At 42.1% G+C, this 23,795-nt stretch overlaps 1 protein-coding gene across 1 annotated transcript; it reads left to right on the forward strand.

The window, feature by feature from the left end:
- Positions 1 to 4,860: 4,860 nt before the first annotated feature.
- On the forward strand, positions 4,861 to 23,568 carry MINPP1 (multiple inositol-polyphosphate phosphatase 1). The gene is made up of 5 exons (XM_062580653.1): positions 4,861 to 5,392; positions 5,575 to 5,763; positions 6,630 to 6,727; positions 8,278 to 8,411; positions 22,447 to 23,568. The coding sequence occupies exons 1-5, from the start codon at positions 4,861 to 4,863 to the stop codon at positions 22,844 to 22,846; spliced, it is 1,353 nt and encodes a 450-aa protein (XP_062436637.1). The 3' UTR covers positions 22,847 to 23,568.
- The last annotated feature ends 227 nt before the right edge of the window (positions 23,569 to 23,795 follow it).

The following is a 23,795-nucleotide window of genomic DNA, read 5'->3' on the forward strand; positions in this document are numbered from 1 at the left end:
CAGGGAGAGGTCTCCAAGCAATAGAGGATCTCCATCCTCGAGGACTGCCCAGACTCACTGGGACATGGCTCTGAGCAACCTGCTGTAGCTGTGACATCAGCCCTGCTGTGAGGTGGGGTCAAACTGGAGACCCTCAGGGGTGCCTTTGGCCTCAGCCTGCCTTTGACTGTATGAAAACAAAATGTTAATCCGAAGGCTGCTGAGCTTTTAGAAAACTCACAGCAGATGTATTTATTATTCTCCAGATACCAAAGCCTCCGTCCTCTTTCTAGCAATTCAGAGGATGATTTTCTCGCACCTAGACATTGTGCGTGTGCTTTTGGGAGGACTAACTAACAGTGGCATAAAATCTAGCAGAATGTTGTTCACAAGAAATCACCAAGAATAAAACGCATTTACTATGAGGGGAATGTAAAAGACAAAGAGCCTTTTCACAAGAATGGATTCCTGTTTAAAATGGGTTACCTTCACATTTACAAACAGCGACCTGCAGGCTCAGAACTCCTCCCACCTGGATCTAAGGAGGTAAGAAAGCATAACCAACACTTGCAATAAATCAGTAATCAGACTTCCAAGAGCAAGGAAGGCTAAGAGAGTCATCAACACCTAAAAATGGGCATCAAAAATCAGAGAGGAAAGGGACTCCTCACTTTCTGTGAGGCCCTGAATGACCATGTCCATGTGTCTTCATTTATCCTTCTGCCCCTCCTTAATGGAGTTCCAGCAAGGGAGAGGAAAAGCAGGAAATAATCTAAGGGTGAATTTAGTTAATTTTACTGTGCATATGGTAGAAACCTCCACATTAATACCTGAGTCACATACAGTGCTCTGTGTCATGTCTTGAAGCTGCCACCAGGACCATCCAAATAGCATCCACAGACAGCTGTGACATGAGCTGTTGTCTCAGAGATTCCCTTTGCTACAGCTTCCCTTTGCTGAGATGAGTACCAGAGCATTTGCAGTTTCCCCAAAGGAGCTCACTTGCTCAAGGCCCACACAAAATATTTTGGAAAGATGTGCCATGTTCCCTCTTCTCACTTCTCACTCAGCTCCAGTCCTCCAACATTAGCAGCCTTCAGAGGGTCTCTGAGGTCCCCAAAATCTGGGCATGGTATCTGAATGTGCCCTCACCACTATCTAGCAAAGGGGAAAAATTGCTCCCTAAGATCTGCTGGCTATGCTCCTGTTAATGTGATCCTTTCTGGAAGAAAGAGAACTTAGTTGCTTGGACTATTTAATTTTTAGCCCATCCACCAGATTTATCAACATCTATTGACTGCCCTTGCTGCTGTGACCATGAGGCACTTCTGACATTGCTGCAGATCTTGGGGAGTGTAGAACAAGTATCTGTCTTCATTTTTGCTCTGAAGTGATCTAGGAAGTAATGCAGGTTGTTTCACGCTTCTCCTCTTCCGCGAGTGTATCAACATGTAAATAAACTGAGGCTTCCTAATCCCTTGGCATCTCTGAAATCTAAAGCAGAAGCAAGCTAAACTTCAGCTCAAAACAGGGCAGTGGAGAGCACACAGAGAAGAAATGTGAGACCGCTGTGAATTTCCTTGTGTGTGTGGGGGGAACGGTTACTTGATTTGGGCTGACTAAATTAATTCATCCAAATTAGAAAGAAGTTTTGAGTGGAATTTAAATTTCCTCCAAACACCTTGGAGGCTTTGGGAAATGTCCATAAAACAGCCTTTTACATCCACTGACAAATAAACGTTAATGTGGCATACCTTTTTCTTATGCTAGTGTAAGCATTCGACATTTTTGTAAGGGAAGATAGTTTATAAGGAGCACTAGAAAATGCAGGGGACAAGGAATTTAAAAGCAATAACATAGGGACAGGTTTGGCAAAAATGTTATCGGACAAGATTTTGTTTATTGAGTCTACTAAAATGTTGGGTTGATCATGAAGAAAATCTGCCTTCAGAAGACTGTTCTAATTTTAGAAAGCTGCTAAGCAGCCCTGACGGTACATCTGCTGAATAAATTGGCAAACTGCCCTGTCTCCAGTTCTTCATACTGAATGATTTAATGAAATCTGGCTTTGAATGCCATGTGGTACAGTTGGATTTGTTTCACACTGATTCCTGACGCTGACTTTTCCTAAAGCTCTTCCAAAGCTTTTCCATCACTTCTTTCATAAAGGGCTGACTAACACAGGCCAGAGGAGGTCCCGCTATCAGCATTCTCAGGATAAAATCCAGGTTGTTTTGGACAAGAAACTTGAAAATCTGTCAATTTGAGATGCTGAGTTTATAGCAGAAATTCTTGTCATTAGGTTCGAAGAGTACGGTCTTTCACTGTTAAACTTCACCCCATCTCCAACTGTCTTGTCCTCAGCACTTGGGTCACTGCCGAGCTTTGTGCCATCAGCAAACTTCATTATTATGGTCGTCTTTTGTTTTTGAACTGGCACCACCAACAAAAGTATTACATATAGCCAGGTGAAAGACCAGTCCTTGAGAAACCCACTAGTATTATTCCCTTGTGCTACTACTACCGTTTTAGCAATAAATCTGCATCCTGTACCCAGTTTTATTTTCTCCTTCCTAATTAATAATTACTGTATATAGTACCATATAAAAACCGTAAAGTACATAAAATCATTTTTTGTGTTATTCCATTTTTCAAATACTTTGATTATTCTTTGCTTCAGAATTTCCTAGAGAACTCACTGCAGAGGACAGAGGAGCAGGTCTTCTCATGCCCTGCCAGCTTTTCCCTTTTGCTTTGTTATTACTATTATTTTTTTTATCTTTCCTCAGCCATCCAAGGCCAAAATCAGAGAGAATTACTAAAAACTATTAGATTATTTATTACATTTGCCAGTTCTTTCAGTATTCAGTATTCTAACTAGTACCTTGCCTTGAGCACATTAAGATCTTGGAGTTTTGTTTCTGCCTTTGCTTTGGTGGAAACAAAACCCAGAAATTTACCCTTTCAATGTATTGATCACACATCCATATGGTGTAGTTTCTCTTCTCCTCTTATCTTTATGGAAAACGATTTATTTTGACATCCTTTGCAAAATCCATCTCTAGATTTTTCTGTGCTGGATCCAGTTCTGCTAAATCCAGCTCTGCTGGGTTTTGAGGATTTCTGAATTTATTTCCACCTTTTCCAAACTCCAGTACCTTTTATGAGCTGAATGTGTGTTTGATGGATGGGATCATGCTGCTCAGGAGCTGAAAGGGCTTGACATATTCCAGAAAGACAAGCCACGTAACTGAGGTTGTAATGCTGATATAGTTGTCTACACAGGGTCACAGGGTGAAACCACAATGCAGGACCAGAAACTCTACTTGCAATAAGGTCAAACCACGTAAGATCCCAAAGGTCTCTATATTTTCTGGGAGAACAAGCCATACGACATACAGCCACATTACAACACGGCCATGCTGGTCAAGCTGTTTAAACTATATACTGCTAGAAGGGAGAGACCTAAGCCACGACTCCAGGCACCTAGAGTTTCAAAGAGCTCTCTGTTCCCCTTATATGATCAGAGAGGGCTGATAGCCCAGTTGCTGGGCAGCTAACTGCAAGAGCAGAATTGCAAAAGGCCACAAGAACATAAAAATAATCAAAGTTATGGCCATGTAGTCCTGCTTAAGGTTAACAAAGGTCAAGGATGGTATTTCCATCCACAATTAGTGGCTCCCCCCTAATTATAGGCTATTCAAACAAGCTAGACCAATGGAAAAGCAGGCTTGGGGAGCTCTGGCAAAACACTTTGATCCCAACTTCAAGGAGATCATTTTGTGAGCAGCTCTAAAATAGCCACCCTTGGCAATTGGAGGGAGGAACAGGAAGGGCGATACCCGGAAAATGCAGCCCAGTCACAGACCTCCATCCCACTGATGGCTGTTGACAGGTTGCAGTGCTATGAGCCCCATATCTAAATGATGTGAAAGATAAATAGCAAACCAAAGTATGAGGAGATGGTCCTTCTCTCTCTATTACAGTAGGAAAGATAAGATCAGAATTCGACCTTTTCTGTGAAAACCTTGTATCAGTGCATGCGTCATTACTTTTCCAGCTGTTTGCTAACCAAATTGTGGCATCAGCTAAAAAAAAAATAGTTTTCACAAGTGGCAAAGATTTTTCTGCTCCCTATTCACATATGCAGCAAAGGACTCTCTCTCTCTCTCTCAAAAAAAAAAAAAAAAAAAAAAAAAAAAAAGGAGAGAGAGAAAGAAAGAAGGAAACAGAAAGTGCCTCTGAAGAGCCTATGCTTCAAAAGGAAGCAGAGGGCATGCTGAGTTCCTCCAAGGCTGCACCCTCTGCCTGCTAATACAGTATACTCAAATGGGAGCATCTTAAAAGGTTTTTCTGTGTGTCTTTTGGCTGCTGAAGAAATATGTTGCCACTAATGGAAATTCCGGCCCACCAGCGTGAGGCTCAATAAGCGCTTTGAACTTCTACCCAGAAAGAGGGGTGCTGCGCACCCAAGCCGTGCGCTCTTTTGTATTTCCAGACGGGGCAACCTCCTTCCGCCGAGGCTCCGCAGAGAGCTCAGCTTCACGTCCAGCCGTTTGGACAAGGCGCTGTTTCCAGCAGAGACCAGCACTCGGCTGTTTCCCGTGGGACCCCCGCCACGGGCAAGGTTTTCAAGGGAGCAGAAAGGCCCCTGCGGAGGGGCTCGTGGAGCTCCCGAGGCGCCTCCTCCCCGCCCAGCACCCAGCACCCAGCACCCAGCGCCCCGCGGCAGCGAGCACCCGCCGCCGGAGCGGGCAGCAGGGCGGGCGGCGCCCGCGGGCGCGGCCGGGGCGGGAGCTGCCGCTGCCGCCGCCGCCGCCGCGCTCCGCGCCCCGCGCCGCGCCGCTCCGCCCCTTCCTGCCGCTCCGCGCAGCTGCCGCCATGGCGCCGCGGGCCGCCGGGTGCCTTCTCCTCCTCCTCCTCTTCCTCCTGCTGGCGCCGGCGGCCGGCGCGGCGCTGAGCAGCTACTTCGGCACCAAGTCCCGCTACGAGGAGGTGAACCCGCACCTGGCGCAAGACCCGCTGTCGCTGGGGCCGGCGGCGCGGCCGCCCGCCGCCTGCGCGCCGCTGCAGCTGCGCGCCCTGCTGCGCCACGGCACCCGCTACCCGACGGCCAAGCAGATCCGCCGCCTGGGCGAGCTGCACGGCCGGCTCCGCCGCGCCGCCGCCTGCCCCACCGCCGCCGCCCTGGCCGCCTGGCACATGTGGTACGAGGAGAGCCTCGACGGGCGGCTGGCGCCGCGGGGCCAGCGCGACATGGAGCACCTGGCGCGCCGCCTGGCCGCCCGCTTCCCGGCGCTCTTCGCCGCCCGCCGCCGCCTGGCCCTGGCCAGCAGCTCCAAGCACCGCTGCCTGCAGAGCGGAGCCGCCTTCCGCCGCGGCCTCGGCCCGCCGCCGCCCCGCGCCGACGGCGGTGAGCGCCCGCCCGCCGCAGCGCGGGTCTCGGTCGCGGCTCCCCGACGCCCGGCTGGCGCCGCACGGGCTCTGCGCCCTCCCGCCGGCTCGTCCCCACCTCCGCGCCCCTCTCCGCTTGCCCCGCTCCCTCTTAACTCTGCGAGCGCGCTGAGAAGGATTTCTCCCCTCTTCCCTTTCCAGAAGCCGAGATCGAGATTAACGATTCCTTAATGCGGTTTTTTGATCACTGCCAGAAGTTCGTGGCCTTCGTGGAAGAGAACGATACAGCAATGCATCAGGTGGATGCCTTCAAGGAAGGTCCGGAGATGAGGCAGGTTTTGGAGAAGGTAGCAAGCGTTTTGTGTTTGCCGGTGGACGAGTTGAACGCAGGTAAAGGCAGCCTGTTTCAGGTCGCTCCCGTTCTGCGTCCGCGTGAACACGGATGCTCCGTGGGTACGTGAAGTTAGTTTAACACGCGCAGGAAATTACAGAAGCGATCGTAAGGTATTAGCCATATGAGGCTGCGGATGTATATTGGTGCAATAATGTGTGCTTGTTGCCTAGTGCTCGGAAGGAAAACGCCTCTGAAAGAGTCTCGCTGTAGTGAGCGTGACGGGGACTTTGTTTTGAAGGCTGCAAATAAGTTACTCTCTTGATTCTCTCTTGGACGGTACTCATAGCTTTTGCGTCCGTGTTGTAACTTGGCTTGTCCAGAAGTGCCAGGTTTCCCTGTGTTTATCCCGAGGTTAAACTTCGAGATAGGCGCCGCTCTTGATTGCGGTTACAAGCGTTCCCTTAAAGATGCAAAGCTGAAGCTGCAGGATGCGGCTGTTCATATTCACCCCATAATGTGGGGGCTGAGTAGTGGCAATCAAAGACAGGCCTGCCCAGAGCAGACACATCTTGCCTGTATCGCCTCTTCTGTCTTTTATGGTGATCAAGATACATTAACAGTCAGTACCTGTAGCCCATGCATCAGCAGATGTATAGCATTCAATACGATTTTTCTTTTTGTGTGCCCCAATGTAATATGAAAAGCTTGCAAAGCAAAATTTGGGTTCTGCACATTTAATTCTGTTGTGGAAAACTGTTTATTTTTAGTGCGTGGCCTTTGGACAAGCAATTATTTATTGGATCACACTGATTGTTTTCATCATTAGATTCCGGTTACCTCTCATCTTAGGGGAAAATTGGGAGAAAGTTATTAGTTCTGTCGCAGTTGTTCATCTTTTGCATGCTTCTTGGATTTATTGCAGATCTCATTCAAGTGGCTTTTCTCGCCTGCTCGTATGAGTTGGCAATAAGAAATGTGACCTCCCCATGGTGTTCGCTCTTCAGTGAGGAGGATGCCAAGGTAGGTGCTGAATGTTAAGGGGAGAGATATTTGAGAAACATTTAAAAAGTGGCTTAGTGTTCAGATACAACTTCCAACTGTGCAAATAATAATTATTAAGTTCTGGGTCTGTTATTCTTCAAATTAATGAAGCGCTTTGTCTGGTCTCCAAAGAGCTCTGGATTAATCAAACAGCAAGAGAATTAAATACTGCTGTAGCCTTGATTCGTCCTGATTAAAATGATCTTTTACTGTTGTGCTTAACTCATGTAATGCTTTCTTTTCCTGTAACTTTAGAAGTGCCTTGAACAGCTCTGTTTCATATTTAAGGGTCTTGTATGATAAAACGCCTTGATTCTTGAGCGTTAGAGGACAGCAGATGAGGTCTTTTAGGCCCTCCAAGACCCCCCTTCCCCCCTTTCTTTTTCTTTTTTTTTTAAAAAAGGGCTCCAGGACTCAACAGAGACCTGTGCTGCTCAGTATGTTCATAAATAACAGCGAGTTAAAAATTAACAGTGAGGTGGGAAAGTTTGCTGGTTATACAAAGTTGTGCAGGGTATTACGGATGTGGGGTGGTTGAGAAGCCTTGCAGAAGGACCTTATGAGACTGAATGACCCAGCAATATAATGACAGATGGTGTTCAGAGTAGGAAAGTAAAGCGATGAGTGTGGGATAAGAAGTTGAAACTTCACATGTGATTTGATGGGCTCTGAGATCCATTTTGGCCCTTAAGAGTGAGATTTTTTTGGTGCTATTGATCCATGAAAATGTCAGTTCAGTTACAGCTCATTTAAAAAAAAAAAAAAACACCACACCTTTGATGCTAGGAATTGCTAGAAAAGGAGAATAACGAGGGGAGCATCACCGTACTGCTGCATAAATCCAAGGTATGCTTCCATCTTTTTGAGATGTGTGCAGTTTTGGTCTCTCATATCTCAAAAAGGATAGAGTTTGACCAAAATGTCATTGAAGGTGTGGCATTGCTTCCATTTGAAGAATGACTAAGCTAAGGATCTTGGACCATAAAAAATGTTTTCAACTACGAAATCAGAAATGATACAGAACTGGTGGGTAGTGATCATTTTGTTCTGTCTTGTCACGTACTGTAACCAAACAAAGCCAGCAGGACATGGGTTCACAACAAACATTGCTTTTTACACAGTGTGTAGCCAGGCTGCAGGATATTGCAAATGCTGAAACTTGGTATGAGTTCAAAGGGCAGATTGGATGAATTTGTTGGAGAGAATTCACTGAGGTCTACTGAATTTGTAGAAAACCACCTTGGGGCTCAAAGTCCTAACCTGAAAATTACTGGAGCCTGGGAAAACGTATGTAGTCTCTTCTCTAGGCCTGGTTATGAGCATGTTTAGAGACAAGATGCTGAACTTGATGGATCTTTTATCTGTTGTGTCTCTTTTATGCAGCACATAGCAGAAGCTGTTTGAGCTAGAACCTCAATTTTTATTTTTGTCAAAGAATTGCTGATTTCATGCTGAAATGTCCTTGTTCCTCATTGTATTTTTATTTTCCTCTGTGCAATAATAAAAACTTTTGAACTGTGTAACTGCAGGTACTGGAATATCTGAATGACCTGAAGCAGTACTGGAAGAGAGGCTATGGCTATGACATCAATAGTCGCTCCAGCTGCAATTTATTCCAAGATATTTTCCAGGAATTGGACAAAGCGATGGAAGAGAGCAAAAGGTAAATAAAAAAAAGTTTTTGGGCTGTGACTGGAAGCTTTCTGTGGTTGATCTTGAGTTGGATTTAATGTGAATAGAAGTTAAGCATTTCACTTCCAAAGATAACTGAATGGTTGAGCTCAATTAGAAGAGTTTGTAATAGAGGGACTCTAACCTTTGATAGAGCAATATTACTCTAAAAACATGCTTTTTGCTCTGTTGATACTCTTTGTACCCAGCTAGTTTGTTTCCCTGTTTTAACCTATTGATCCATGCAGGCTTTCAAGGGGCAGCCAGCTGCTGCGTCCGATAACGGTGTTCTTCACTTGGTCAGTTGTGCTAAAACAATTAACTTTTTAAAACAAGGGCATTTTAAATAAAAAGTTCTGTGATAAAGCAGAAGACTCTGGGATGAAAAAGTCCTCATGATATTTATAGAAACCTTGCCTTCTTTCTACATATGTTTGTTTGGAGTCTATTGTGCTATTAAAGCTCTCTTTTCAGGCTAAAGGTGCTGAAATGAAATTCTAGATAAATATCCTTCCAGACTGATCCAAACACTTAGTGACTCTAGACCTGAGCTGAGTGTTGCAGCATCCAAGAGGGCTGAGCTGTCATAGCAAACCTGCCTTCTTCACTGGCTGATGTCAGTCAACAGTAGTGATTCAGTATCTGTTTGGTCTTGACCTGTGTGAATCCGTATGATGGGGAGAACTGAAATGGAAATGAAACTTAAGGATCTATTATGGCATGGAGAAAACAATAGAAAAAACAAAGGCGTCAGTAGGATTACAGAATGGGACATTTTTATGTCGCAGAAGTACGTGCATGTACTTCCACGTGTTGGTTATCTAATTTTTTGAGAGCTGCTTTTGGCTCAAACTCAGTGTGCTCATAGGAGGATTGATTTATATAATTCATGTGAGTATTCCTCATGCAAATTGAGGAATTAATCCATGTGATCAGTCGCCAAACTATGACTTTATTAATACTTTAGCAGGTAAGTGTGGAAATGTTTATAAAAGTATATAAAATCAAGATAGTCAGACTGTATACATATTGTGCCTTTAAATACCTGGTAGAAACCATTTGTTAAGTAACTATAACTAACTTATAACCAGCAAATTCAGCTTTGATGTTAAAATGTAAACATCAGTTACATGTGGTGGATCTTTGTGCATTCCTAGCATCCTTGGGACTTCACTTTTATATTCAGTATATTAAAGTGGATCTACATAACGCTAAGCAGAATGATATTAACAGATTTTAAAATTTTCAGAAACGAAAGTACTACTCATCGATGCTCCAGGCTACTTAGAATGATTTTGGTTTTTTTAAAAAAAAACTTAGTAACCTATTTAAAAACAGTATTTTCCTTTTAGTTGTCAGACTAAAATTAGAAGTAGCAATCATATTTTGGAACACAGGAGTAATTCATAAAGTTGATTTTTAGCAGCAGCAGAAAAGACATTCAAAGAAGCTGTGTTGCTTAAAATGATTTCCTGAGCGAGGAGGATCTAACGTAGACATTAACAGTGATACACGAGTTTGAGAATTACATTTTAACTGACTTAATACTTAGTTCTTTTAAGTACTGTACATCTTAAAGTTACTTTTGGGGTTCACCTGGAAAATCAGACTGAGTTTAATTTTGACAGTATCAGCTCAGTATGTGAGAAGTTAAATGCATTTAACTTTTGCCTTTTGAGGTTTATGTGGAACTTGGAATAAAATCAGTTGGGATGAATTTGTCAGCCTTTACAGAAATCTGCCGCAATACTGCATGGTAAATGGGCTAATATGAGAAACTGGAGTAGAAATTTGTCCGTTTTTCATGTATTCAAGCTTCTGCCTGTCATATCTGCTTATTGATTTTTTTTTGCCTTGTGCTTTGAGCAAATAGCAGCGTGATGGCATGGGAAATCAGACTGGAGCGTGATGTGACTTGCTGCTAACCTAATGTGTGTCTCCCAGTCCCTGCTTGCAAGGCTTTCATCCAGACCAGCTCCTTGATCCGGCTCCAGTGGGGAGGGAGCTGCACGGGGTTGGAAATGAGAGCTGAGGACGGAGCGTATGGGACTGCTGCGTTGTGTGGCAGCACTGTTCAGTGGTCTTTCTGAACCTGATGTGTCATATGCCAGCCAGCATGAAGACAACTCTGCTTATTTTGCCATGAACGGGTTCGAAGTGGATGGTTGCAAACACTGAGTTTGGCTTTGGGGAGGAGTTGCTGTGAATGAAAGATGGGCAGGAAGAAATGGTTGGGGACAGGAATGTCTCCTGCAGCCAAGCTGGCTTAAGAAATTCTACTGTGAAATGATCGCTTGGGTTCTTGGAAATTTAAGGCCAGTCTAGGATTCTGTGATCCCCCTCATTTCAACAGTGGAGGAGTCAAAACTGTGGTTATATTAGATTATCCTTTAAATAATGGTCTTCACTGCATCCTTTCTGCAGCCTACTAGGGAGCTAAATAAAAAAATATATTTAGCCACAGGTCTTCAACACCAAACTGTGAACAGACTGTCAAGCGCACTGCTGTGATTGCCCCTGTCGTGTGTTATGTGTATCTCTGTGCTAGTAAAACGAATACAGAAAATAAGAACTGGGAGTGGGCAGAGAAATAAAAGGTTAAAAGAAAGACAAGCAGGAGCCATAAAACCCCTCTGTCCTTCTGAAATCTGAAGAATGAGTTCTTAATGTAGCTTGACTCAGGTGAGGAGAATGATCTTTTCAAATTTGTTTGCTTTTAGTGTCTTTACTCTTTGAGCAGTGACAGCCTTACAGGTTTCAATCCTTATATACCCTAGTCAGAAAGCCGTGTCTTACAGGGATATCTTATATCCAGTTGAGTTTGACAGAAATATACAGTAGTTGACAAAATCAGTATCTGTACTCCTGAGTTATTGAGAACTAGCTCAGCAGTCCTTAAGTTATAAGGTGGACTCCTTAGGAAAGAGCAGATGTTGGAGGCAGGACGCTGAAGCACCAAGACAGTTTCATCCTGTCTGTTGGCTCTAGCCTTAGAAGTTCAGCTCTTAAGTTGCAGAAGGAAGCAGATAGCAAGTTCATGCACCTATGGAAAGAATGGGGACACTAAAAATCTTGTGAAATTTGGAATTGCATGAGAATTGCATGGAATTGTGTGTCTTCCTGAACGGTAAATGAACGCTTGCAAAGTGTTTTGCCTTGTACAAGAAGAGCATGCAAGTCCATCCTGCAACGTAAGAGGGCAGTCTTAAAGCACCGAAGACTGAGCATAATCTGAATCACGTAACCTGGTGCATTTAAAAGGAAGTAGAGATCTGCCACTGCCAATTGATTAGAACAGCTTGCATCTCTTGTGATCTAGAGAGTGGAGGTGCAACTGATGCTTTATCACTTAGAGGGACTTATCCTGACTACGGCTGAGAATGAAAAGGCATGCACGTTAAACTTTATAACACTACAAAATGTTTGGTTGTGCATGTATGTGTACATACGTGTCTTTTTAATGGTGTAGTGCAGCTTTAAGGCAATTGGTAAAGTGTTTCTGCAGCAGTGCATTATTCAGAAAATTAACCTCTGTGATGATGGAATGTCTTTCAGTCAAATATTGCTTCAGTTTAGCTGTGTTTAATGTTGATTTGTTATTGGCTGTTTTGTTATGGAAATTTGAGAGGGACAGATTTACTTACAGCACCTTATTTTTTGGTCCAGGTTCTTTTTTTTTGGAAAGTTTAGATTGGGCTATTCAAAAGCAGACTGGTGAGCATTTCTGTTTGCTTGCTCTTCTGTTGTATCAATCCCAATGGAAGTAGCTAATTTAAAGTACCGATAGCCTCTTCTACATAGATCTTGCAGTACAGCAAGGTGTTTTTGAAGGCTATGAAAGGGATTTTCACTTTGTGCTTGCTTTTGTTATCAGTGTCTAGTAAAGGTTAATTCTTAAGTAAAAAGCATCTCTTCCTTGGGACCTCACGATAGTTGCAGTGAGCCTTCCAGGACTGCTGTCCTCCTTGTCCTCCCAACCTTCTTGCCTGTCTGATGGTAAATGCAGTGTTCACATTTCTAGGGAAAGATGGAGGCCTCATTAGTTGCACTAGCAGGACTATCTTGTACGTAAAAAGTTTCTTAATTACAAAAAAAAAAGAAAAATTATCAAGAGGAGTTTAATATCATGTTAAACCAGGTGATTTGTTTTACCAAAATGGCATAATCAGGCAGTTGCCTGAGTCTATAGAGCACTTTGTGAAGACAAAACAGTTTTATCCAAGTTGTCTTGTTGTGGAAAAGGATTTATGGTTATGGAATAGGATCCATGGTTATGGGCAGAATAGAGTCAAGCTATGTAACTATGTTGCAGAGAAGCTGATGAGGAGCTGGTCTTCCGCAAACTGGTGTTTCTTCCACTAGAACCTAGACCTTACTGAAATTACCCTTACTCTTCATTATATTGGTAAGGTTGCGAGATGACAACACATGCATGCATGTCCACTTGGCATTGTGCTAATATGGAAGAACCCTTGAAAGGCCGCTCTTGCCAGTCATCATTTGCTTAAACGGATAGAGGATTTGTTTAGAGGATAGAGGGTGTCCAGTTTTCTGGAGCAGTGCTATTTATGGCAGGATGTAGAGGAGCAATCAGTGAATAGCACCTTACCTAATAAGAAGCTTGAGTTCTTTGAAACACATCTGTTTGCCACAGCATGTCTCCTGTCCTTGCTGCTGCATACTGCGAAGGTAATGGAGGGGATCTATCCGTGTTGACCTTGTCTGGAACCAGAGGCATCCAGAAGCACCAGTGAAGAGCAGTGTCTGGACCCCCACAAGTGCTAAGATAGGTTATATTGCTTTGGTACATTCTTCAAGGATTTGATACGTTTTTTTACTTCAATATGAGCTGTGCAATTTGTGGACAGTTAGTGATCCTAACCTATTACGATTTCCCTCCTCCCCTCCACACCAAATCATGCTGATGGTACAGACTGTAGGAATAACACAGCCAAATCTGAATCTTGTCTTCCCTTTTTCATTGATTGCCCTAGCAATTGTGAATCTGTTGGCCAAAGATCACAGTAGGCTTAGAGAACACCTTTAGTGTTTAACGTTGATTTGTTATTGGCTGTTTTATTCTGGAAATTTGAGAGGGGCAGATTTACTTACAGCACCCTATTTTTGGTCCAAGTTCTCCTTTCTTTTTGGAAAGTTTAGACTAGACTAGAGAGCCCCTATAGATCATGTGAATCAGCAGCAAAGCAGAGGAAGGAAACTTGGGCTTGATGGACCTCCCCGTCCCTCCTCAGGTAAGGTATGTCTCGTGCGTTGCAGGGGACTGCCGAGATTGCCACCTCGACGCCGTTTCTCACTGACTTCTTGCCTGATTGGGAGAGCTGGAATGCTGAGGGATGAGGAAGGGGGAGATTGCTGAAGTTACAGAAGGAAGCTACTATTACTGCAACATGGAGCATCAATCTGTAGGAAAACCAGTACACTGCTCATGGAACAGATTAAGGTGTGCATAGTTTTGCAGCTTCAGATTTTTGTGAGTTTTCTAGGTCAGCCTAGGTTTGTGGTTTGGGACTGCTGTGGGTATTGATGAGAAGTGATGTTATGGTAGTCAATGCAATAGGGAGATGCTAATCTTACGTAGCTGCTGATATTACTCTATTTTTATAGTTGGCCAAGGGCAGGTTTGAAGATTGCTTGTGGCGTATTTTAAGGATATCTGATATTCATTAAACTACCTTAGACTTCTAGCTTCAAATATCAAACACTTCGTTCCTTTTTGCTCTTGAAAGAGAACGTGAAAATACCTCTTTTCATTTGTGCTGGCCAAACGATTTAGATGGATTGAGATGGTGCTCTTTGTGCAGTCATCTCAGTATTCAAAGTACTTGGCTAATGATTCAAAATACTAAACTAGCTGCGTATACATATTGCAAAATACTTGATGGTTTCCTCTGAAAGTGTGCAGGTTCTAAGTACTTAAAAAAAGACTAATTGAACTTACTCCAAGATCCAGTGAATGTGAGCTTTGTAGCTGTACTAGGCAAAGCCATAATTTAAACATTCTCCCTTCCCGATTTATTGTTAGCTTTTAATATTTTACATAATTTGCTTTCCTCTTTGCAGTTTAGTTCACAACAAAATTGACAAATTTTATGTAGTTGTTCAGTAGTAAATAGCTATGTCCTAGTTGTTTCTTTCAAAACTATGATTCAGCATACAAGAAGTCACATACGATCTAGAAACAATTAACTGTTCAAAACTTTCCTGTTGTAGTAAGTACAAAGGGAACAGAGCAAAAAAGTTTCCACATATTCAGAGGAAATGATATAATTGCTGTATAAAAATCTTTGTGCAGATCAAAATCCTTTAGTTGTTTCTTTTATCAAAACTTCTTGGTTAGTGCTGGAATCCCGTGTTTCCAGAGTGCAGGTTCTTGGTTCTCCGAGTGCATCAGCAGGTTGAAGACATCCTGCATCCCTTTCTGGTGCTGTAAACCACTGATCACCCACTGACCCACAAAGTAGCTCAAAAGGAGACCCTGGGCTATCATATGTAGATGTAGTATTTCAAGCATGTCATTTACATTATTTGATATGCAAAGCATTTTACAGCCAGATCTGTATTACAAGGGGTAACTTTAAGGTATGAAATGGCTCTTGCAGAACCAGATCAGAAGTGTCTGGATTGCACTCCCCAAAGAGTCCCTGTCCTAGAGAGCAAACAAGTGGCAGGTGACTCCGTGTGGCTTTGTATAGGTCCACATGAGGTGTCCTCACCACATTCCCTTGCTTTTTTGGGCTTTGGAAAAGCCTCCAGTGAAAGCTTCTGCAGTGGATGATTGTCACCTAATCTACTAACAGCAGAGTGATATATAATTTACCAAGATAAAGAGCTGTTTGATTTCCAGTGTATCTGTTCAAAGAGAAGAACAGACCGTGTGCATCTGATGGGTGAACTGATCTCTCTAATAAGATGTTCAGGTATTTACAGAATAAAGTGCCAGCTCTGCAGTTTAGTAGACCATAAAGCTAGTATCTGCACACTTAAAAATAGGCAGGTTGTGTCTTCATTTCCAGGTAATCAGAGAAAGAGATGACTTTCACTGGTAAACACCTCAGACAGCTTGACCTGGGAATTTCTTTATACTGTATTGTACACTTGTTTTGATAGTTCCATCTTTGAAAGATGGGACTTCTGACATGATTAAAGAATACTTTTGAGGAAACCAAGGAGAGCCATGAGATAGAATTACGTGATTTTCTCAAGGTCCTTGCAGCACGTTCAGTTCAGTGGCACGACAGTGTCTGAATTTCTGAAGTGTGCATGTGTGTTTGCTGACTTCTGCCACATACCTGGGCAGTCGGGTTAAGAGAATAGCCCCTGGAACGGCATGTCTTTTCGTTCATTTGCCTAGGACGTGGCATATAAATTATTGTCTGTGCCCTTCAAACTTTCCAGAATGTAGATAATCTCAATTTAGTTACCTAATACTTGCTTACTTAGAACTGCTCTGAAAAGATAGCTCAGCAATTTTTATAGAATCAATATCCTTTTATCTAAAGAATTTTTTTAGAAAAAAAGGAGGGGGGGGCAAAAGAATACCTAGACAACTAACATATAAATGAACTGGTCTGACCAGTATCTAACCTTACCTTGGGCAGTAAGGGTTTGATAAATGCAGTGATCAAGTGCAGTGACCTTCTTGATGTGATTTGTTTTTAGCTTATAAGAATGGAGCAACATTTAGCATCAGCACCCAATCTGAGACCATGATGTATTTAATTTTCTGAAGTCTTTAAGAATTTAAGAGGTTGATCCTTTCAGAAGGGAGCATTTGAAACTGCAGTTAAGAAGCTAAATGCAGACAAACCTAGGTATCTTTGGGTGATTAACTCATGTGGGACTGGATAAGAACTGCGACCTTTTAATCAGGGTTTTAAATTAATTTTGCGTGTTTTTTATCCCCTTTCCAAGTTCACCTTTACCATGTCCTTGTTTGGAAAGGAAGAAAATGTTGCTCTTGTCAGTATTTGTGGGGATGTACTGTTGTGTTGGTACTGATTTTGGAAACTAGCGTGCACAACTGGCTTCTGTTGTTCTGCCATTTAAGGTAGAATTTTTGACAAAGGAGTTCTTAATACCCTTTAGCAGATTTATTTTCTTCTTCCCGCTGGCAATACACTGTGAGCAGCAACACTATTCGTTGTTTCTACTATGCTCCGAGTCCCAGCTTGTAACGCCACGTTCCTTGACCTCTGCTGTTCCCTTGCAGATCTAGGGTTCCTCTGTCCATTTTCCCAGAATATTTCACTCGGGGAGGTAGGAAGAGAAGAGAATTCATGCAGTAGCTGAAAATGGAGAGCCAGAACCCTCCTAAAAAAAACCCCTCCTATCAGAGGGAGAAAGGACAATGTAGTTTAACAACTGTTAAACAACAAAGTTTAAACTTCTCTTCTTTGAAGTTCTCAGAGGGATCTTTACCTTAAGTGAGAAGGTGCTGTTTGAAGGTTGGCCAGGTAAGTTTTACTGTAGGATATGTTTCTTTTCATCCCATTATCTCTTGTTGTTTTGGTTATCTCTAGCTGAAAGTTATTTCAGTGCTTAGGAAATAAACTTTGGTTAAAAGAAAGTGAATTTCTTCCATATCTGAGGCTATGTATCAGTAGTCCTGAAAAAGTAGGAATGAATCCCCTGTTGAAGCTGCAGAAGGTTCAGGGTTAAACCCAAGTCTGCAGGGATCAGGAAGGACTAGAACTGGCCTGTACAATAAGTCACACATCCGTGCTTCTCCATAGTGCTGCTGTAGCAGGCTGAGACTTAACTTTTGGGGGCTGTGCTGGGCAATATTCAGAAAAACTGCTCCGTTTTTAACTGTAGTAAGATTTTCTTAGAAAGTTACAGCTGAAATGCACACATCTCTTGAATGAACTCTGTTGCGTGTTCTGCTTAGTGGCAGCCACTTCTACTTGTTTCCAAGTGTCCCATAAAACAAATATGAAACCAGTAGCCAGCAAGAATTTTCAGACAAGCAGTTAATATTGTATGGCGAAGTTTCATGCACAGTCTCTTCGTCTCACTTTTAGGTTGGAAATGAGGTTTCTTTTTAGTGATCAGTATGCTTTCCATAGCTGTTTATTACAAGAAAAAAAGGTTAATTCAAGTATTATCAGTTGCTCAAGTAGGACATTGAGAATTTTGTCCGACACCGTTATGTAATGCTGAGTCATGAATCTTTCATAACAGAGATTAAACATGGAAGTTTTAGGCCTTTGGTTTAATATTTTATTAGCTTGTGCTACTGTTTTGAATTTATCAGTATTCTACTGATTGAATTATGTGCTCCCAGTTTGAATTTATCAGCGCTGTATGAGCAACTATAACCTTTGTCTGTGCCCATGCCTGGGGCAGCCAATCTTGTACCGATTTCCCATAATTAAAAGTGGTGCTATTGCTGTTTTAACCTTGATCGTCATTTTTATGGTCATTACTGTATGATATGAAACTTTAATCTAAACTAGAGTGATGAGTGCAGACACTGAACAGAGGGTGCTTCAGCAGTCTTAAACAGAAATCCAGGATCTGGCATTGGTGAGAAACCAAGCAGGCTTTCAAGCATATTGCATTAAGGAGACTAGCAAAAACTTGGCTGTGTATCATATAAGGAAACTCTTAATCCTTATGAAAACAGTATAGTGGGATGGTTGTGAGTGGGAGAGATTTCAGTCTTCCTTCTCCAAAGTGGTTTGACCTGTTGCCATTAGGCTTTCAGGAGACTAAAAAAGAGTAAATAAACTCAGGTGTTCTTTCCTTGTTCTTTAGAGCGCTTGTGTGTGTATATGCTATAACATGTCTTCTGTTCTGGAAACACATGTTTTGCTGCTCTCTTAATTAAGTTAATCATGGTTTTTTTTGTGTGTGTATGTGTTATTTACTTCCATTCTAGAATTCCTGCTAGCATCAACTAGAAGGTAAAGCCAAATCTTGCTGTGAAGTCAGCACACATGGCCAGGATATTAAATCTATTCTTTTCCTTAGCATCTCTCAATCTTTTGTTATTAATTTGATGGGATGTAATCTACCTGACTGTGGAGTGAATAATGCCCTTGTACTTTGTGACACTTCTTTTGGAGACTCCAGCAGTACATTGTCATTAGCTTCCTGTTTAGTAAATTTTAAGGTTAAAACCCAGCCCATTTGAAAGCAAGCATATGTATAAGGGCTGATTTAAGGGCAGTTAGGTCAAAATGCAAAGTAATAGCTTGCTAAGCCGGGATGACGTTCACCTCAGAGTACTAAAAGAACTTGAGTGAAATAGCTGAAATAACAACAGGTTTATGGTGGTTTTAATCAAGAAGCTTCTAGGGGCTGGTATATCTGTGCCTGTGGTCCATACCAGCTGATCTAGTGGAAATAATAATTCAGACTACCATCTGTAAGTTCCTTGATGAATGTAATATACCTGGGTAGTGCCAGTATGGCCCTTCTAAAGGGAAGCATCTCTTGGAGCTCTTGAGAAGGATCAGCAAGCATACAAATAGGGTAATCTGAGTTAATACAGTCTGTTAGATTTCCAAAACTCTTTCAGCAGGTTTCCTTATGAAAAAATGAGCCACCCTGGGCTAAGCGGGGGAGGTCACTAGGTGGGTAAACAGTGAACAAAAAGATAGGAAATGAAGGGTGGGACTGGTTGGTTTTCATAGCAGAGGCAGGTCACTGGTGTTGGTCTGCAAGGATCAGGACTGTTCAGTGTATTGTAATTGATGGAGAGAGAAATGAGCAGTCAAATGGTAATGCAAATGTAGCATATTTATTCAGGGCAGATAAGTAAATTTTTTTAACCAGGTTGAATTGTAGAAAGACCTTATGAGAATAACTTGGCTTGAAACTTGCAGATGGACACATCTGTGAAGCGATGCACATAAGAAGAGTGATCTTAGTCTGTCAAGTATGATCAGAGATAGCTATTACTGCTCAGGAGTGAAATTTTGAGGTTATGATAGTTTTCCGGAAATAACTTCTGCAGACAAACTAGAAAAGATATAAAAAGCTCTGATTTAAGAAAACAACAGACAGCTTCATGGGTGTAGTATGCATTTGAGAGATGGCTTAATGTCTTGAATTCCATGCATTTCCTATATTCTGATCTTCAAAAGGTTATAGTTGAGCTGGAAAAAAGTGACAATGTTCTGAAATTACTCAGTTAGGTTTTATTGACTTGGAGAGAAGACGACTGCGAAGTTATGAGTAAAAAGGATCAAATTGTAGGTGACCTCTTCAAACAGAAAAATTAAGAGCTAGCTAGAAAGCAATGTATGAAGCTGCGAAATTCCTTGCCACAGGATGTTGTGAATTCTAGGAGCTTCAAGGAGAGACTTGGCAAGTTTTTGGAAGCAAGATTCATTGAGAGTTCCTCCATACAAAGAAGCCCCATCTGGCCCAGGAAATCTCTTAAGCTGGAAACTGTAGGAGGCCAGAAAAGTATCCCATTCCAGTGGTTGTCTTCTCTTCTTCTCTAGGCATCTGTTTTTACTTTTTGTTCCTATTTGTTGATTGACAGGAGGGATGTCAAACCTAAAAAGACTTCCTGAAGCTTGGTGGTGGGGGAGGATCGAAATGAATTCAATGAAAAGAATAAGGAGGGAACAAAGAATGGAAGGGAAGGGGAAAAGGGTCAAAGGATCCAAAAACTTAACAACTTTAAAACAAAGGAATTAGAGTTGGAAGGTTATAAATAAAAGAGGAGAGATGCAGCCAGAATCTCTGATTTTAGAGGAGCTAGAAGAAGGGCTGAAGTGTGAGGCGCTTGATGTAAATGCATACCTCGCGGTGCAGCAAAGGTATGAGGTGAAAGAAGCGTAATATCCTCCATACAAAAGTGCTTCTTTTAGCTTTTTTTGAACAGCAAATAGATGTAGGTTCCTGGGGGCTGTGGGGGTGGGTGGGTTTTTTTTGGTTTGGTTTGTTTTTTGCAAAATACATTTTGCCTAAGGGTGGGGGGAGTATGTGTGTATATGCATGAACATGTCTAAGGAGTATAGTCAAAAGAGTGTAGGCTCTCCAGGGAGCAGGACTGTGCAAGATGTATTTCAGACTGCACAAACACTATGGCTATATGGAACCAGTAATGTAGAACCCGTCATGTACTCGCACTAAAATACTGCTTATCTGAAAAAAATTCTTATCTGCAGGTAAGTCCCTCAGTTAACCATTTTTCAGTTGCTTCAGACTTTAGGTTCAGGCAGAGGAGACACCTCCTTTTCAGACCAATCAAGATGTGCCTGATCTGTGGGTGGACTTTCCTGGCCCGTACTGAGCAGGGGTGTTACTAGACGTCACCTTTTGTCTCAGGAAAGCTAAACGTGTATTTACACATCCTGGAGTGACCTGGGAGAGCCATCTGGAGATGGTGCCAAGAATACATCCTCCTCCCTTAAGAGCAAGGGGCAGATATTCCTCTTGGCTGATGCTTCCTCATACAGCAAGCCAACTGTTACCTTTCCTTTGGTCGAACAGTGTGTAACCTGTTGTCCAACAAACTGTCTTGGTTTTAAGCCGTGTTAGTGATGTGAATCGTTGGCTTAATTGGCAGAAGTCAGTGATAGCAGTAGCTGTGTTTATAACTTGAACTAGTAATTTGCAGAGGGAAAGCTGTTTTCTCTCCTGATTTCAGTCTAGCCTTTGGTATGGAAGTATACTGCTAATATAGTCTTCGAACAGATACACCATGTTACTAAACAAAACAATAACTGGCAGTATTTTGTTATCAAAATGTGATTCTTGTTTTAGCAGGATACACAGTTTAAAGTATTGGTGGTAGTAGGCATAGGCAAGAAAAACTCTCCTTAAAATTCTGCTTTGGTGGTGGTGTGGCAAGGGGGGAAGTAGTTTTCATGTTAAATCAGCAAGGGTAGCAGCGTTTAGTGTAGTTTGTTAATGTGCCAGTAATTTTGTGATTAGACTTGATTTATGTCTTGAAACTGAATTGTCACCTATCCTGTATTACAGCAGTTGAAAAAAGTTTTTTAATCTTCAATTTAGTAAAAATTAATGCTGCAAACTTTGAAAACTTCTCAGGCTGAAGAAGGTGACAGTTTGCAGTCTTTTCACCAGCACACCTTGAATTAGTTTAAGCAGAAACTTATTAAGATGACTTAAAAATTTTCTAAGTCTTTTGAAGTATTTAGAGAGGCTAGAGAAAGAGTGTGATTTAACACTAAGTCATTTTTCTTTGTGAAGGGTATCATGTCCTGAATGAGCTCCCTTAATTGTTCGTTATGCTTTGTCATTCGGATGCTTTTTGCTTTTGCTAGGGAATAACCAAAAAAATGGTTATCTCTAATAATTTATATTAAATGCAAACTCAGAATTCTGGGAATAGCTGCGTTATATTTTAGTCATAGTGTTGTACTAAAGCAAATCTATACTTCTAGTGTGTACCTAGGAGAATAGCTATACTTATTTGCAATGGATCTGAGTTATGGGAGTTACAAGTTATCAAGGTGTTCTGATGCCTTCCCAGATGCCAGCAGTGGAAAAGAAGTCCAGCCACGTAAGATGAAGGGTTTCATTTGGTTCATGTTTTAACAGAGCCTTGCAACTGGCTTTTGGGGATTTGCTGTTCTTAATTCCTGATGAAAGGAGGCAGTGCTATTTTTAAAAATGTTATGTTTAATCTCAAACCAGTATGTTAGTGGTAACATGTTATTGGTGCTTTCCATAACTGAGACTGGTACAAGTAATTGGGTTCACACAGGAAGTCTGAGATGCACAAGGTATATGGGTGCACACCATGAATCTGGTCTTTGCTTTTGTTCACCGTATTCCTTCATTTCTGGCTATATTTATTACAATATGTATTACAGATCTATATTTAACTTGGATGCTTTGAAAAAGCTTGTTATATACTGAAATTCCCAAACAGGCTTTTTTAGGGCATCAGAGGAAACCAAGTTCAAACTCTACTACTTCAAGCTTTTGCTACTGACTGCCGTGCAGTGTGTTGGTATGCTCATTTTGAATCACGGGCCCTTTCTGATCCTTTGCCCCTGTTTTGTTTGTTTTTTTTTTAGTTCGAAGCCCATTTCTTCACCTGTGATTGTACAGATTGGACACGCCGAAACACTTCAGCCGCTGCTCGCTCTTATGGGCTTCTTCAAAGATGATGAGCCTCTCAGGGCAAACAATTACGTGAGACAAACGCATCGGAAATTTCGCAGTGGCCAGATTGTGCCTTATGCAGCAAACCTGGTGTTTGTACTTTATCACTGTGATCAAGTGAATACCTCTAAAGAAGAGTATCAAGTGCAGATGCTGTTGAATGAAAAGTTGTTGCCGTTTCATCACTCAAATAAAACCATCTCTATTTATGCAGACCTCAAGGACTATTATAAGGACATCCTTCAAAACTGCCACTTCAAAGAAGAATGTGAATTACCAAAAAATAATAATACTGCTACTGATGAACTTTGAGGAAATGAAATGGAGTGTTTTTTGTGCAAATAGATCTCAGTTCTGTTTAAAAGATTTTGTGAACAAGCACTTTTGATTTGCTGCTGCTGCGGTGACTTTCTAAACTTGCAGATTTGATGGTCATGACTTATTTGGTTGCCTCCGTTAGCTAAGCGCACTGTTTGCATATTACATAAGCAGAATTACAAAAGCAAATGGCAGTAACAGGGTTGTTGCTTTGTAACAAATAAGTGTTGCAAGATAAAGCGTGCCTGTATGTTTACATGTGAGAATAAGTAATTTCGTAGGTCATTCCTCTTAGGAACATGCAGTATATGGATTTAGGAGCTGAGGCAACTTGCATTTTATCAGAGCTGAAGTTGGTTAGACTGATTCAGTGTTGCTTTGCACTGGCTGTTTTTGGTTGCTTTTTTTTTTTTCCTAGGGCAGGCATGAGATAATCCAAACTTGTGAACAAGAACTTTTTTGCTCCCTTTCTTGAGCATCAAGGAGGAAGAGGCTATGTATTCCTTCCCCACAGCTACCCATCTTCTGTGTGGACAGCACCGCACGAACATCTTGTCTTGAGCATTTAAAGCGGGAGGAGTTGCAATATTTCTATGTACATTATCTGCCTGAAAAGGGTCAAGGAATTGAAATTCTTACAGGCATCAACACATCCAACATAGCGAGTTAGCCACTGAGGTAAGTAAATTCTCTTTAATAAAAAATGAAACCAAAAACCCACTCAGCTACTCTTCCTTTAAAGAGCTCTTGAGATGCTGTGTTTCTCTGAGCTATCTGGTGTGTATTTTCACCTGATACCATCAATTTCTTGTGTTCAATGGTTGGGGCTAGGGCATTCAGGTTAGGCTGTGTTATGGCTTTGAATATCTTTGCCCTCTTAGAGGGCTGACAGTTTTCCTAGAAGCACTGCTTGGACAGGACCTCTGCAGGTCTCCGGTCCAGC

Source organism: Rhea pennata, chromosome 7, assembly GCF_028389875.1.
Source record: "Rhea pennata isolate bPtePen1 chromosome 7, bPtePen1.pri, whole genome shotgun sequence".
Classification (NCBI taxonomy): Eukaryota; Metazoa; Chordata; class Aves; order Rheiformes; family Rheidae; genus Rhea; species Rhea pennata.

What these genes read in the sequence shown, in the direction of transcription:
- MINPP1 (XM_062580653.1), top strand. Translation starts at nt 4,861, where the DNA reads ATGGCGCCGCGGGCCGCCGGGTGCCTTCTCCTCCTCCTCCTCTTCCTC. An exon ending in GGTGGACGAGTTGAACGCAG is followed by an intron (nt 5,764 to 6,629) that starts GTAAAGGCAGCC and finishes GATTTATTGCAG; the next exon opens with ATCTCATTCAAGTGGCTTTT. An exon ending in GCGATGGAAGAGAGCAAAAG is followed by an intron (nt 8,412 to 22,446) that starts GTAAATAAAAAA and finishes TTTTTTTTTTAG; the next exon opens with TTCGAAGCCCATTTCTTCAC.